Source organism: Cervus canadensis, chromosome 17 (assembly GCF_019320065.1).
Source record: "Cervus canadensis isolate Bull #8, Minnesota chromosome 17, ASM1932006v1, whole genome shotgun sequence".
Lineage (NCBI taxonomy): Eukaryota > Metazoa > Chordata > Mammalia > Artiodactyla > Cervidae > Cervus > Cervus canadensis.
In genome coordinates this window covers 41,604,313-41,620,747 of record NC_057402.1, presented here as the reverse complement: position 1 = coordinate 41,620,747, position 16,435 = coordinate 41,604,313, and the positions used below count along the sequence as shown (strand labels likewise).

The 16,435-nt window shown below is 44.9% G+C and overlaps 1 protein-coding gene across 1 annotated transcript in view; it reads left to right on the top strand.

Annotated features, from left to right (window-relative positions):
* The window catches only part of ABHD17C (abhydrolase domain containing 17C, depalmitoylase), a 55,935-nt gene that overhangs the window by 34,107 nt on the left and 5,393 nt on the right, over window positions 1-16,435 (top strand). Inside the window, exon 2 of the mRNA XM_043490204.1 lies at window positions 15,534-15,713. Coding sequence (XP_043346139.1) covers window positions 15,534-15,713 — 180 coding nt within the window. The remainder of the gene's footprint in view (window positions 1-15,533; window positions 15,714-16,435) is intronic.

The window sequence follows — 16,435 nt, the reverse complement described above, 5'->3', positions numbered from 1 at the left end:
AGGCTGCTCTATCCATGGGATTTCCCAGACAAGAATAGCGGAGTGGGTTGCCATTTCCTTCCCCAGGAGATCTTCCTTACCCAGGGATTGAACCAGCATCTCCGGCATTGCAGGCAGATTCTTTGCTGCTGAGCCATCAGGGAAGCCCTCTTTTGTTTTAGCATATTTTAAAAAATATTTATCTATTTGGCTGTGTCAGATCTTTGTGGCGGCACACAAGATGGCTCAAACTCTTAATGTTTTAGTATCTTAATCCCAGTGTCTGCCAGTGGGTCCTAAAGTCCCATGTTCCACAGAGCACATGGAATCTGCTTCTTCAGGTGATCTGGCCATCTCTGCCCTCCCTGAGTTCCTTGGATGAGTGGGGATGGGGTCACCCTCACGGGCTGCTTACTGCACTGCCTTACATTGGACTTCTCTGGTGGCTCAGACGGTAAAGAATTTGCCTGCAAAAAAAAAAAAAAAAAGAATTTGCCTGCAATGTGGGAGACCTGGGTTGGATCTCTGAGTCAGGAAGATTCCCCTGGAGAAGGAAATGGCAACCCACTCCAGTGTTCTCATGGACAGAGGAGCCAGGTGGGCTACAGACCATGGGGTCACAGTGAGTCGGACACGACTGAGCGACTTTCACATTCATTCATTCATTACATTAGATGACAAAGACTGGTTTATGAGGATATCAGAACAGGTTGGAGTGTGTGGAACGGAATGTGGTGAGCTGGGTATTTTTGAGTTATTAATGTTATGGTACATGATGTTCTTAGTGGGCCAAATAAAGGCTTCCTGTTTAATGATAAATAAGGCCATGGCGTTTGCCTCTGTGTTTATAGGCTGTGTAGTATTTTAATTAAAATGTAATGTTGAAGTTACCTCAAGGCTGTATTTTAGATGGACTGGAAAAGGAAATGAAGGCTCCCGTGTGGGTAAGACCTATGAGTCACATAGACGCTGTCTGGTGTTTGGAGGCTGCAAGGCTGGCTCCGCCACCCAGCATCCCAAGTCCTCTGTCCTTGACAGCCTCGGGGGTGATATTTCAGAGTGCAGCCAACCTGTCTAACAGCTGCCCTTGGGTATTTAGATACAGAATTGGAATTCTGTGCCGCTGTTACTCAGACGAAAGGTGCCACTGAGAAGAGAGGCGTCTGTCTCCATCACCACGTCCCACACTGGCCTCATCTTGTGATGTCCCTGAGTGAGTCCTTTCATGTCCCCCAGAAAAAGGATGGCAGAGCTGGTGGGCTGTGCTAAGGAGTGGTTTTCCTTTGTTTTGCTTTAAAAAAGAGGGAAAAAAAAATTCAGACAAGGTGGAGAGATAATGGAAAAGATAAGAAGGTCTTTGTGATTAAGTAAAACAGAGCTGTCACCCCCATCCCACCTTCGTAAGTGCCACTGAGCCTCCCTGAAGCTGCCCTTGGAGATGGCTCATGAGTAGAATGTTCTACCAGATTTGTAAAAGAACACAGTATTAGTGACATGCATATCCTTAGAATCTTCTTCCTTTTAAAAAAAGTGAACTATATTTACTATTTTATTTTTGTAGTAAAATCTCTCCCCCCGCCTTTTTTTTGGCTGTACCTCGTGGCTTTCAGGATCATAGGTCCCAATCAGGGATGGAACCGGGGCCCTGGCAGTAAAAGTGCCTAGTCCTAGCCACCGGGCCACCAGAGAATTCCCTGAAATCTCATTTGAACTTCAGGAGAGCTAGCCTTTCTTCCTGGTATGCTCTAATAAGGAAATAATTAGTAGAAGTCAGATTTAAGAGAATTGTTCACTTGTCCCCTTTCTTTTTGTGACCAGATATACGTAACATGAAATGGAGACTTTGGACCAGTTTTAAGTGGACAGTTCTGGGACATAGAGTCTGTTCACATTGTTTGGAAACCATCACCACCATCTGTGTCCAGAACTTTCCATTTTCCCAGATGAAAACTCTGTGCCCCTAAAGCAGAATGTTCACATTTTAAAGCATGATTTATTTCAGAAATGCTTAGGTTGGGCGTCTGGACATACTGATTCCAAATCGTTTTACATTTGTGTTGCAAGGCGATGATAAAAGACATGACCGAGCTGTTACACACCACCCTAGCCTGGATAGGTAGGAGCCCATTGAATGCGCCAGACAACTAAAGCCTAGAGCGTGACTGATAATTCTGCCTGATGCTGAACCTATGCTGCACCCCCTCCAATATGCTTGTGCTGGTTTGGCTGTAATTTGTGTGATTGACAATTCTTCCCCAGTTTGTCCATATTCTGGAGCTATAATATACTTACAGCAGTTATCTTGGTACTTACAATTCAGAGTGAAGTTTTAACCTTTCTCAAAGCTTTCGTTTCCTTGTCTTAGAGTGACCCATCTGTGTGATCTCTGAGGAAAGGGTCTTTCCATCCACCTGTCATGTAGTTCTAGTTATTTCCATAATTGATGTTGTGAACTTACTATGCTTTTAAGAAGGAGGAAAGTGGAAGCGGGGGAAATGGATGGTTCTGGAAGTCAAATGAAGAGTAGAGAATACAAGGGGAAAAAGGCACAAAGAAGGAATGAGACTGAAGAGAAGGGAATTGAGATGTCATCAAGGAGGGACTCGGGACTTCACCGGGTTTGTCCCAAGGAGGATGTTTATTTAACAGACTTCCATTGTGAGTGTACACAAAACATTAAGGGAGCAAACAGTACCAAGCCCAAGCTGATGGGAGGGAGAGAACCAGCATTCTGGTTTCAGATTATGTGTCATCTTGTGTCCTGGGGTCACATTCAATCTCTACCCGTGCCACGTCTGGCTGTAGACACATGAAAGCAGCCTAGAGGGGGAACAAAAAGGGAGTCCGTGGGGTTTCACTCATCACCTCATTTAATTCTCCCTGTAGATCCAAGGCAAGGTTACACCGCTTTAGAGCCCAGGAAACAGGCCTGCTGGTCGCTGGAACTTCCCTGGTGTCCAGTGGCAGGACTCCGCTTCCACAGCAGGGCAGAGGGTTTGATTCCTGGTCAGGGAACTAAAATCCTTCATGCTGCCCTGTAGCCCCCCCAAAAATAAATATAAATTTTTTTAATTAAAAAAAGATCAGATCACTGATCGTGGCAGAGCAGGGCTCCAGTCCTTGAGTTGTATAATTCAAAGCCTACTCTTTCCTCTAACCCACTGTGCAAATCTCTACCCTCCGTCCATGCCCCAGACCATCACAGTCATGACTACATGCTCTGAGCTGCTCACAAAAGGCTAATGTTAGCCCAGATTCACGAGAGAATAGTGGAAGCTCCACCCAGGTCAAAACTCCAGGAGCCCTATGATTGGGTGCTTGACCAGGTTTGGGGCCTCGAACGGTAGCTTCAGGACTCAGTTCACTTGCTCCTTCTCTCAACTTTGCTTTCTTGTTGGTAGCAATTTTTTTTTTTTTGGCTCTACTGCAGGGCATGTGGAATCTTAGTTTCCCGACCAGGAATCGAACCCTCACCCCTTGCAGAGAGTCTTAACCTGGACCTCCAAGGAAGTCCTATAGTGATTTTGAGGAGATTCTTTCTGAGCAGTGACAAAGGTGATGCTCGGCAGAAGAGGGCACAGGCGTCCTGGAAGAACTCCTATTGACTAGTCTTGGTTCCAACTCTGCTTCTCCCAGAAGCAGTCACTCTGGCTAAGGAGGTCCACCTTGGGCTTGTGTTCATACCTGCAGCTCCAGGGTCAGGAGAGAGATGCTCTGAAGATCCAGCAGATCAGAAAAGCCCTCTGTCGGCTGTGGGTGACCATCCATGAATGTCTACTGGACATCTCGGCAGTTGCGAGTCCCTGTGAGGCAGGGCAGACGCTGACCATGCCTTGTGTGCTGTGGCTGTTGGGAGAACTCACCTTACAGTGAGATAAAATAATTTGAAATTGATTCTTGGGTTCCTAGTTCTAAGAAGTGACTTCGGCCCTCAAAGGGATAGTTAAGATTTTTTTTTTTTTTAATGTATTTCCCTGTCCCAGAGATTTCATGAGCTCTGTCTTTTACTTTCAGCTGTGTTTCTGGGGTATGAAATAGGGAAATCCTTTAAGCCAGAGGTCCCCAACCTTTTTGGCACCAGGAACTGGTTTTTTGGAAGACAATTCTTCCATGGACCAGGGATGGGGGATGGTTTCAGGATGATTCAAGGGCTTTACATTTACATTTATTTCTATTATTATTACATCAGCTCCACCTCAGATCATTGGGCAATAGATCCCAGAGTTTGGGGACCTCTGCTTTAAGGCTTTACTTTGGTCATGTGTCTGTTTTCAGTCTGTATTTGGTGTGAATGGGAGTGACATATATTAAATGCCTTTTTTAGCAGACGGTTGTGACTTACATAAGCCAGCTCATGTAATCCTCTCAAAAACTGTAGGGTAGGTGGCATCTAACCATTTCACAGGTATTTATGCAGCTGTTGGTGGGGGGAGGGAAGACAGCATTTCTTCTGGCTTTTCCAACGTGTTAGATAATTACAGAATGCCAAAAGAGCCCCAATTATCATTAGAACAATTTTATGCACAATTATACTCAAACATGTTCAAGCAAATTATTCTATTTTAATTGTAACAGAGCTAAAGAGAGGTGATTTTCGTATTCTTTAGGACTGTTAACTTTTCCTCTGAAAAGTAATTTTTGTAAAAAAATTAAGTCATGCCAAGTCTTGTTTATTTTTGCTTTGACACAGAGAAAGAGTATTGTAGGGGAGAGAACAGTCTCTAATGTCACAAAGAATCATGTTGTTTTGGGACTTCCATGGTGGTCCAGTGGTTAAGACTCTGCACTTCCAAAATTGATCTTTTGGCTTGGCCAAAAGATAGAAAAAGAATTGTTTGGAAGGTGGTTTTAGACCTGGCACAGATAGCCAATCCCTGTGCTATCATTTGGAAGGAAATTTCTAACACCTAGGATAGAATGAAATCCCATCCCCGAGGGTAGATGCTACTTTACAAAAATTGGATAATGCTTGTCTTTTTTTTTTTGGCTGTGCTGGGTCTTCGTTGTCACTCAGGCTTTTCTCTAGTTGCGGAGAGTGGGCTTCCCATTGCAGTGGCTTCTCTTGTTGCAGAGCACGGGCTCTAGGGTACCTGGGCTCAGTAGTTGTGGCTCCTGAGTTCTAGAGCATAGACTCAGTAGTTGTGGCACACAGGCTTAGTTGCCCCACCACATGTGGGGTCTTCCCAGATCAGGGATTGAACCCATGTCTTCTCTATTGGCAGGCAGATTCTTTACCACTAAGCCACCAGGGAAGCCCCTTGTTATGTTTTGAAATACCTGAGTACCTATAAGAACGGCTCCGTTGACCAGGCGTGCATCGCCACACCGCTGCCTCCTGGTGAGGTAGGATTTGCTGGAATGCCCTCATTCTGTGTGTTGTGTCATTGTCATCACAGTCCATTGAAGAAGAGGACACATTACCTTTTCGTTTACAGATACAAGCTGTGATGCGTCTGGTCCATCTATTTCCATCGGACCTGGGCCATGTTGTCTCTCCCGGAGCCTCTGCGTGTGGCTGTCTCTGCTCCTGCAGCTGCTGGCCTGGACGGACACCCTAGCCCTCGTCCTTCCAGCTGCTGGGCTTCCCGCACCCCGGCAGGAGGCAGCATGAGGACCACCTAGAGGCTCACCTATCTGACATTGACCTCAGTCTGATTCATAAAGATTTTCCTTAGAAGGAGCCCTAACAGTGTGACTCACATGTGCCTTCCTGGGATGCTCCACAGTTACCTGGAACCCACTGTCTTCCCAAGCTGAACATATTATTTTAAAAAATAATTTACTTATTTATTTGGCCGTACCAGGTCTTAGTTGAGGTATTCAGGATCTTTTAGTTGCGGGGATCTAGTTCTCCAACCAGGGATCAAACCTGGTCCCCTGCGTTGGGAGTCTTGGCCACTGGCCCACCAGGGAAGTCCTGAACAGTATTTTCTAAAAACCAAAATTCCAACCACCCATGATCTCCTTCTCAACATCTCTGTGTGTGCCCATTTTCTGTCCCTTAACTATAGAATTATCTTCGTGTCTGCCCCTTCCCCACCACTGCTTGCTGCACAGACACGTGATGTGAGCCACTCAAGACATGTCTCACCCAGTCATTCTTTTCCTTCCAGTAGCACAACTTGTCACGTCTCCATCCTCTGGGGACCGTGTGCACATTCCCCAGATGCTTTCAGAGCGGGTGACAGCTCCTTTGGACGGCCCTGTGGTTTCGGAGGTGAAACCCTCACCCCACCCGGACAGGCTGCCCTCGGTGTTCTTAGGATGTTCCTCTTCCCTTTCAGCTCTTGCCTTTCTTCCCTTGTGTTTTCAGATTTCCCCTCCTGAGTGACTGGCTTCAAGCTTCTGCTTCTGTGCTTCCTGATTTCCTGGCCCCAACTGAACATTCCACTAGCTGTGCTCTGATGAACTTACTGACCGTGATAGTCATGTTGCCTAAACTTAGCTTGGTTTTAGTGTTATTTCTTGGTTTGAACCTCATTTCCTTATTCAGTTCCCCAGAGACTAATAACCCCGGAGCTCATATTTATCCTCATCACCTTCACTGATGCTTCTGGTGAAGGAGGCTAGTTTAAATGTTGCATTTGGCACACTTTATTTTGTAACCAGTGTTGAGAAGGATACCCTGAGCGCTGGCTCAGAGTTTTGAAACTTTCACAGTTATCATCATCTTGCTTTTCAATGTCCCTTTTAGCCACATTTCCTTGGTCAGGAAAAAGGAAACAAACCACTGACGTCGCTTACCATTAAAATTTTTAATTGTCTCAAACAGCACCCATGCAGTAGGTACTTAATTTAAACCATGTTTCCTTTGCTTTTGCCACTGGAGTTAAATGACCAGTAGAAATCTGTTTGTGAAGCATCAGTATAACATTTAGAAAGCCTAAACCTACAAAGGTACATTTTAAAAATGGAAAAATAAGCATGTTTCAGGGGATGGATGCCTTTTTATCTTCCTCATAATTAAAGTATAAATCACACATTTGTGGTTTTTTTTTAAGTTTTAATTTGTATTGGAGTATATAGTTGCCTAACGATGTTGTGATGGTTTCAGGTGGACAGCAGAGGGACTCAGCCACACATACATGTGTCCACTCTCCCCCAGGCTCCCCTCCCGTCCAGGCTTTCGCTTAACACTGAGCAGAGTTTGCTGTGCTATACAGTAGGTTCTTGTTGGTTATCAATTAAAAATACAGCAGAAGTCACACATTCGTTAAGCTCTGGCTACAGAAAGTAAAAGGTGGATTTCCCATTTCTGTGGCTGAAGGTGAGTGTTCCCAGGTCATCTGTGTTTTCTCCAAGGCCGTGTTTACCCCCCTACTTCCCTCCCATCCAGACCTTTTACTCTGAGGCTTTGCTCTGAAGTTTATTAGGGCTTTTCGGTATCCTCAGACCTCATCCTTCAATTAACTTTCACATTACCTTTTGTGTTTATCTTTGTCCTATGTCTAAAGGTATTTCCACTAGGAGTCCTAGCTCTGAAATATTTAAAATGTTGACTTCAAAGTTGGTGGAACTGTGCCAAGCATGCTTCATCTGAAGATAAATGGAAATGCTCTTCACGCAGGGCAAAACCAAGGCCCGTTAACTTAAACAGGATGCAGTGTGTCTTAGGGAGGCTCAGCTTGGCCGTGTTTGTAGACAGAAAGGCAAGCTTTATGTTAAAATGAAAACAAACAGATTTTCCCTTATCAGTGAAGGGAACATCCCCACTGGACGCAGTCCTCTTGGTACTCTCAGCCTCCTCCATGAGAACCTCCTGCCTCAACTCCTGCTCCTGCTGCCATGCCCTTAGGTATGGGGGTCAGGGCAGGGGTTAGGGGGAGGTGTGCTCCTGGGAACGTGTCCTGTATGCTGAGTGGGAGCCAGAACTTAACATTTGTGTCATTGATCTGAGCTCAGCATAGCTGGTGACTGCAAGAAGATGCTAGACGTTTGAAAGAAGCAGGGAGCAAAATTTGTAGGTTTCCAAGGGGTTACCATACACATGGCATTCCCTGCTGTGGAAAGTAATCATTCAGGGTCATGACTTTCCCCTAGCAAACGTTGGGAGACCTTATTCCTTGTGTTGTATTTTAAGTAAATCTTAATTCCCCGACCAGGGATCGAACCTGTGGCTCCTGCATTGTTAAGCACAGAGTGAATCTTCATCGCTGAATCTCCAGGGAAGTCCCTGCACTGCATTTTGAGTTTTCTAGTATGTTTTTCTCAGAACCCATCCTGACTTTGGCCCCATTCACTCTGTCATGCGAGTATTTCTACGAATTTACAGGCGAGCGGCTACTGGAGTTTGTCTCCGACTCTTTACCTCTGTGGGCAATTTCTTCCTCCTTTTTAAACTCAGTGCTCTGTGGTGACCTAAATGAGAGGGAAATCCAAGGAAGAAGGGACGTCTGTATATGTGTAGCTGATTCACTTTGCCGTACAGCAGAAACTAACACAGCATAGTATTCCAGCTATATTCCAATAAAAATCTTTTAAAACAGGATTGTCAGGATGTCTAGGATTCTGGGCATTGTAACGCTGGGGATTGAAGATCTGATGGACTGTGCTCGAGCTTGGGACTTAATGGAATCAGAATTTTGGCCTGAGTAAAATTTGAGGGATCCAGTCAAAGAAGGGTTAAGGGGCAGCAGAGACTGTAACCAAGAGGAGACTCAGATGCAGAGGCTGGTGTTTATGTGATGCTCAGGCTGAGGATGCTATGAAACTAGGGCCTCTGAATGGTCCTCTGGCAGGCCTGGGGCTCTGATCATCAGCATCAGGACTTCCAGGCTCAGTTATAGCTACAGTGTAAATACAGGTCTCAGCTGTTGAGTCTCTCCACATGCCAAGGGTCAGATCTGAGTGTCAGAGCCTGCTGTGGGTCCCCAGGGCCAGCTGTGGCAGGCCTGGATGCACACTTGCAGGAGATGATGACATTCTGACTGGAGACTCTGCTGTAAAATAAATGCATGGACTCTCACTGGCTAAGAGTGGCTTTTCCCTAGGGATCCATGTGCAGACAGTACCTGCTTGCATATTTAAGTCAGGACTGAAGATTTCGTGGGGAGGTCCAGGGAGAGTCTGATAAGAACGTGTCTGTCTGACATGCAAATGGAGCTGTAGTTGGCTACAAGCAAATGAAGTGCTTTGTTCACATGGCTTTGACCCCGCCTGACCTTGAATTTCTTGCCTCATCTGCTGTGACATCCTGTGTCCTAATCACTCATCTTAGATTTAGATCTGTCTTTAACTTGTCCCCCACCCCAAGCATTTATATACATTCCTTGCTTCCCCAGCTCGACTATAAGCTCCTTGCACCTACCCAGTGTTTTATGTTCATCTTTCTGTACCCCCAGAGGTTCTGTGCTTAGTCCTTAAAGAGGCGTTCAGCAATTATTATTTTTAATGCATTATTTTTAAAACAATAAATGACATCTTCCAGGTGTAGAAACTAGTCCCCTGTTTGCATAATCACTAAGCTAATTGGTCACTGCCAGAATAAGTTGAGATCTTTAGCTGGATTTCTCATGTGACAGTCCACTCGTTTCCGTAATTTATCTTCGTCTTCATCCTGACTTTGACTGCTATGTTGGAAGCATTGCCAGCAGAGAGTTAACAGTTGAGGCATGGATTCAGTAAAATCCTTTGGAGAAAAGATGTAAGAGTAGTAGGAAGGCTACGACAGGAGGAGGGGAGCCAGGAAGGGGCCACACCTGTGGGTGTTGGGGCTGGGGGAGGAACCAGGAGTTGAATGCAGTCGAAGAAGAAAGGCATCATGGGCTTCCATGGTGGTCCAGCAGTTAAGATTCTGTGCTTCCATTGCAGAGGGCACAGGTTCAATCCCTGGTCAGGGAAGATCCCGCATGCTGCAGGTTGTGGCAAAAAGAAAAAAGGAAGGAGGAGGAGAAGGAAAAGAAGGAGGAGAAATTGGATGAGGAATTAGGGAGAAGGAGTTGCATCAGGAACTTCTGAGAGCAGCTCGCTGGGCATTGCGGTGGCAGGGGTGGATTTCAGGGGCTTCGTTGGGGATGAGGATGTGGTGGGGAGGGAGAGATGAGAGATGGGGCTGTCATTTAGAGAAGCACCCATGAAGATGGGCCCTTTCTTGGATCCAGAGACTTGGAGATGTGTGTGGTGCTGGGATTAAGATTGGTTCTGCATGGGTGGGGATGAAATTTTCAAATTTAGGGGAGGGTAAGGATTCCAGTGCTTGGGTGGAAAGTTAGCCCTGGGATGGAAAAGTAGCACCTTTTCCAGACACATGAGGGGGCAAGGGGGAAACAGCAGAAGAAGAGAGCTATTGGGCATAGGAAAGAGGAACGGCCTCCATGTCTCTGGGTCTGGTGTGTTTATAGTTGAGAAATGCGGAAGTTTACTTGTAAAAGCCTGTCTTTGGGGGTTGGACACATGGAAGAAGAAAACATTGTTTGTGGACTGTTGTAAGAAATCACTTTTGATGTTTTGCTGTCATGATGCCCCAAATAGCAAATTCTAACTAAAAAAGCAAAAATCCTGCCTGTCTGCGTCATGCCACGAAACTGTCCTGTCCAGTCTGGACGAGCTTAACATCTGTTTTACTTTAGGATAAAGGTTTTGGACTTGGGGATTGTTGATGTTTTTTGGGGTGGGGGGTGGAAATATATATATATATATATATTTTAAACTTGATCCTAAGAGCTATGATCTTCAAATGCCCTGAATTTCACCCAGACTTAGTAACAGATTCCATTTACCATCTCTCTTTTTATCCTTCATCTTTTAATTGAATTTGAGAGCTAAAAGCACTTTAGAATCTGGTTTGACACTTTTTACTCAGTGCCAAACAATGGTTAGTTTGAGGAATCAGCAAACCCACTGGAGTTTTTAAGTATGGAAAATTTCTAAAGGAATTTACATTCTTTAAGATTCCCAAGACATTCAAAATATCTTATTTTGGAACCATTGGTGTAGAGGTCATCAATCGTCTACCTTTTTTTTTTTTTTCCATCAAAACAACATCTTAGTGGTACCATAAAAATGACCCACTTCAGTCTCCTCATCTGTAAGAGGCGGATGTTTGACCAGAAACCTTAGTTTTCCTGAAAACCTTCCATACCTTCAAAGAAGTAGCCGCCCCCGAACCCCATCCGTACCTCCCAGGCTTCTCATGTGTTGTTAGACAGTATAATAAACAGGGAAAAATCTGTAATGTAATACTAACAAATCTGAACATTTCACTAGCACTTTAGTTTTCAAAGCCTTTTCAAATACGGACACTGTAAAGAACACTTGCTGACTCCTTGCAAAATGGTATAGCAATTGTGCTTCCTTGATTTATCCATTTTAACAAATCACTACCTAATAATTATAGGAAATTAGAAATGAATATTTGAAAGAAGAAACATTACCTGGTTCTCACTACCTGAAAATAACCATTATTATCATTTTAATAGATTACTTTCAAGTCCCTTTTCCATATAGATTTTGTTTGAAGGAATGTAACTGTGACCCTGTTTTTTGCTGGCTGCTTTTTATGGAACATTTGAACATGAGTTTTCCCCACATTAGCTCTTGATGAGATGTAATTTCTAATGGCCTCATGTTTCCATAGAAGGTTTGTGTTTAGCACAAAATCTATCATGATTCATAACAGTTTCCAGGAGGGCTGTCTCCATAACTGAAATATCTGGTGAGCTTTTAAAAAATATTTACTGTTGTGAAATATAATAGAATGGTAGCCAGTAATGTTCATAAGATTGTAAATGTTCTGCTTAATGAACTGTAAAAGGAACAGTTGTGACAAGACATAGACTAATAGGGACTTCTTTGGCGTCCAGTGGTTAAGACTTTATGCTCCCAATGCAGGGGGCCCTGGTTAGATCCTTGGTTGAGAAACTAGGATCCCACATGATGTGCAGCTCAGCCAAAAAAAAAAAAAAAAAAGATACAGACTATATCCAGTGATCCATAAGCCTCCCCTAAACAACGTGCTTCTTCCCAGCCATAATCTATTTCCCCCCTCCTCCTGTCCTTAACCACTACCCTGTTTTTTTTTTTGGCTTCACTTCTTTGCTTTTCTTTCAATTAAGTATCCCTAAGAACCCCTTTGGGGCTTCCCTGATGGCTCAGATGGTCAAGAATCTGCCTGCAGTGCAGGTCGGGACGATGCCCTAGAGGAGGAAATGGCAGCCCACTCCAGTATTCTTGCCTGGAGAATCCCATGGATAGAGGAGCCTAGTGGGCGACAGTCCATGGGGCAGCAAAGAGTCGGACACGACCGAGCAACTTTCACTCGAGCACCCCTTCATGGATCACAGCCTTGCTGTGGCAAAGGGGCTTTTGTAACTCAATGAAGCTGTGAGCCAGGCCACACAGGGCCACCCAGGATGGACCAGTCACAGTGGAGGGTTCCGACAAAATGTGGTTCACTCAAGGAGGAAATGGCAGCCCAGTCCCGTATTCTTGCCATGAGAACACCGTGACAGTATGAAAAGGCAAAAAGATACAACACTGGAATACAAGCCTCTTGGGTCCGAGGTGTCCAATGTGCTACTGGGGAAAACGGAGGACGACTACTAGTAGCTCCAGAAAGAATGAAGCGGCTGGGCCAGAGTGGAACTGATGCCTCAGTTGTGGATGTATCTGGTGGTGAAAGTAAAGCCCAGTGCTGTCAAGAACAGTATTGCATAGGAACCTGGATTGTTAGGTCCATGAATCAAGGAAAGTGGACATAGTCAAACAGAAGATGGCAAGAGTGAATATCGACAGTTTAGGAATCAGTGAATTAAAATGGATAGGGATGGGAGAATTTAATTCAGATGACCATTATATCTCCTACTGTGGGCAAGAATCCCTAAGAAGAAATGGAGTAGCCCTCATAGTCAACAAAAGTCCAAGCAGTGAAGTTTAATTTGGGTGGGTTTAAGTTTTTTGCGCACGGTGTGTTCTGTGTATCTGCTCATTCTGATTGTATCTCATCCATTCTGAACAGGATGTCTTTACCATTCATCAGCGTTGTCCTGTGATGCTCTGTGACACCCCTTGGGGCTGTCTCCAACCACCCACAAATAGTCCAGAAGATATTTCTAATCCATGGTGAATATATCTGGGGGAGGAATTGCTAGGTCCCTGGGAATATGTCATTATTATATCTTTATTTTTTGCGAAGTGCTTCTATCTATCCTCTTACATCCCTATCAGGAAAGAATGAAAGTTCCTGTGGTCACATTTTTGTCAACACTTGGTATTGTCAGCATTTAAATTTTTGTTAGTATCACACTGTGGTTTTCATTTGTGAAATCTCATTTCGTTTTTACTAATGAAGTTGAATTACCCTCTCTGCCATTTAGATGTCTTCTGTTATGAAATAATCATTTTGTAGAGTGCTGTTTTTCTGTACTTGATCATTTTTCCCCCATTGATGTGTTCTTTGTTTTAGTTGTGAGCCCTTTGCTGTTTCTATGTGTGGCAAATAATTTTTCCCACTTGCCTTTTTACTTTCTTAATGATGCCTTCTGAGGACCAGAAGTTCTCTCTCTCTTTCTTTGGCTGTACAGGGTCTTAGCTGCGGCACAGGGGATCTTAAGTTGGGGCATATGAACTCTTAGTTTCAGCATGTGAGATCCAGTTCCCTGACCAGGGATCAAACCCAGGCCCCCTGCATAGGGAGCATGGAGTCTTGGCCACAGACCACCAGGGAAATCCCAGAGTCCTTTATCTAATGTAATGCCAGTTGTTGTATTTCCCACTGTTAGTGGCTAGTGTTTCGCATAGTGAGGTTTCCCAGTGAAAACGCTGAGTTGTAAAGTGTTTGTTGTTAAGGCTGTGGGTGTCTGTGTGTCAGAAGCAGGATTTGTTGAGATTGGTGCCAGGTGTGTCCTGATGCCCATGAGTAGAAATTCTGAAAGCTGAGCATCCTTCAGTGAAAAGTTCAGGCTGCTCTATAAAGACATTTCAAGGAGGTCATGATCTTGGGGAATGGACAGAGTCAGGACATGCAAGAAAAGGCTGTTCGGGTAACTGCACACCCACCTCCGCCCTTTGAGTCTGTGCCCGGTGCTCCTTTATTCATTCAGTGTAGCCCCCAAGGCCCATGAAACAGGGTGTAAAACAGTGTCAGGTTACTGAGAAAACAAGTTTTGACTCTAAGAGTAACACTCACTACTATTGATAGGTTATCCTGTATGGTTCTCATCATTACGCAGATCTGATCAGAGAAGGTAAGGGTTAGTCTGATGCCATTTTAATCTGGAAGTCTTTTACTTTATTTTTTTACTTTTGGCCACACCACATGGCGTATGGGATCTAGTTCTCTGACCAGGGATCGAACCCATGCCCTCTGCAGTGAAAGCTCAGAGTCTGGACTGCCAGGGAATTCCTCTTTTACTTTTAACTTTTAACATTAACCATCTCTTACTCCTCTCCCCTTCAATAACTACCTTCAGTTTTTATTTTCTTCTTCCTCTTATTGTTGTTTATTATTTAGTTGTTTTTTAATTGATAGCAAAATATCCTGCCACAGAGCTGGCCATTGTGGAAAGAGCCTACACTTCAAATGTGGGGGTTGCAGGTGTTCTTCTCTCCAGGCGCCTTCTGACACCCTGCAATCCACCCCATGCAGCATCCATTGGCCTTCATGCTTTGGGGTGTCAGAGCCTACCTTAATGAAAATTGTGGAGGGAGAAGATGACCCCTAATCTTAAGTATACTTCCCCTTCCAAGGGACTTTGAACTCAGTTAAATCCTACAGAAATGGACCTCCCGGTCCATCAGAGAAGGAACTCAGCAGTGGTTCCAGTGGAGGGAGGTCTTCCCCAGGATAACTTCCCTTCAGTCCATAGCATCTCCCTGGGGGATGGTCTGCTGATGAATGATAACAGAGTCCCTTCCTGACACCTGTCAAGATTTCATCCTCATTGAAGGGATTCGTTTTTTAAATTTGTGGATGTAAGGCAAGAAATCTTGGAGCCATGAGTTCCTTCCTCAAAACCATCCATCAAAACTCTTTTTGCTGACTCTTCTTATAAAAAGACGTATTTATTTGGCTGCATCAGGTCTTGGATGTGGCATGTGGGTTCTTCCTTGCAGCGCCCAGGCTTAGTCTTTGCAGCACAGGGCTTAGTCCCTCCTTGGCATGTAGGATCTTAGCTCCCCGACTAGGAATCAAACATGCGTCCCCTGCATTAGAAGGCAGGTTCTTAACCACTGGACAACTAGGGAAGTCCCGCTGACCCTTTTTTTAATCACTCGTTCTTCCAACTGAAATGAATCCCAGGCAGGAACGCCAGACAAGACTTGGCATCCTGGGACCCTCTTCTACAAGCACAGTTGTATTAGATGGTGTCAAGTTTGAAGGCCTGGGCCCACACAGAAACTGGTTTTTTGTTTTTTGCTGCACCAGGTCTTAGTTGCAGCATGTGGGATCTAATTTGAACCCAGGCCCCCTGCAGTGGGAGTGTGAAGTCTTAGCCACTGGACCACCAGGAAAGTCCTAGTTGTAGGAGTTTTGTGAATTTATGACACTGATGTTTGGCTTCCTCGCTCTCTCTGCCACATGTCAGCTAATGGCCCGTGCCCTCTGGCTTCTCCAGGTATGGCGTAAGTCCCGAGAACATCATCCTGTATGGTCAGAGCATTGGGACGGTCCCCACGGTAGACCTGGCCTCCAGGTATGAGTGTGCTGCTGTGATTCTCCATTCGCCGCTGATGTCTGGATTGCGTGTGGCTTTTCCCGACACCAGGAAAACATACTGCTTTGACGCCTTCCCCAGGTGAGCTCACTGCTGTACAGTAAGTAAGTACTAAGACATCCAGTGACCCAACTTCAGATCAGAAGCCGCGGTTAATTGTGGGTAAACCTCTCCTGAATGCAGCTAGCCATCAGCCCCTGTGCTGGGCTCCTTGGGACGGGAGGTGGACGTGGCACATGCACCAAGGACCTAGTCCTCTGGGCCAGACTCATTTGTAAAAAAAAAAACCCCTGCCAGATGACGTCTAAGGACCTTGCTTGTCCTGACATCCAGGATTAATTGGTTCAGCTGGATGTACAGGATTAAAAAAAAAGCAAAACAAAAAACAAGTGCACACATGTCTTAAAGGAACTTCTGGTACAGTGTTCATTTGTTCACTCAGATGGACATGTATTGTTGAGTCACAAGAAATAAATCAGAGGTCTAGATACTCACATAGGTCTTCCCTGATAGCTCAGGCTTCCATCCCTGGGTTGAGAAGATTCCCTGGAGAAGGAAATAGCAATCCTTTCCAGTATCCTTGCCTGGGAAGTTCCATTGACAGAGGAGCCTGGAGGGGCTACAGTCCGTGGGGTTGCAAAAGAGTCAGACACGACTTAGCGACCAAATAACAACAAATACTCATATAAAAACTGTAAGCATCCCGAAGTTTGAAATTTCTCTTATGTTTTTGGTCAGACCACTAGGTAAGAGAAAAAGTGAGGTAAGCTATGCCGATGATGGGTGTCAGGGACAATGTGAGT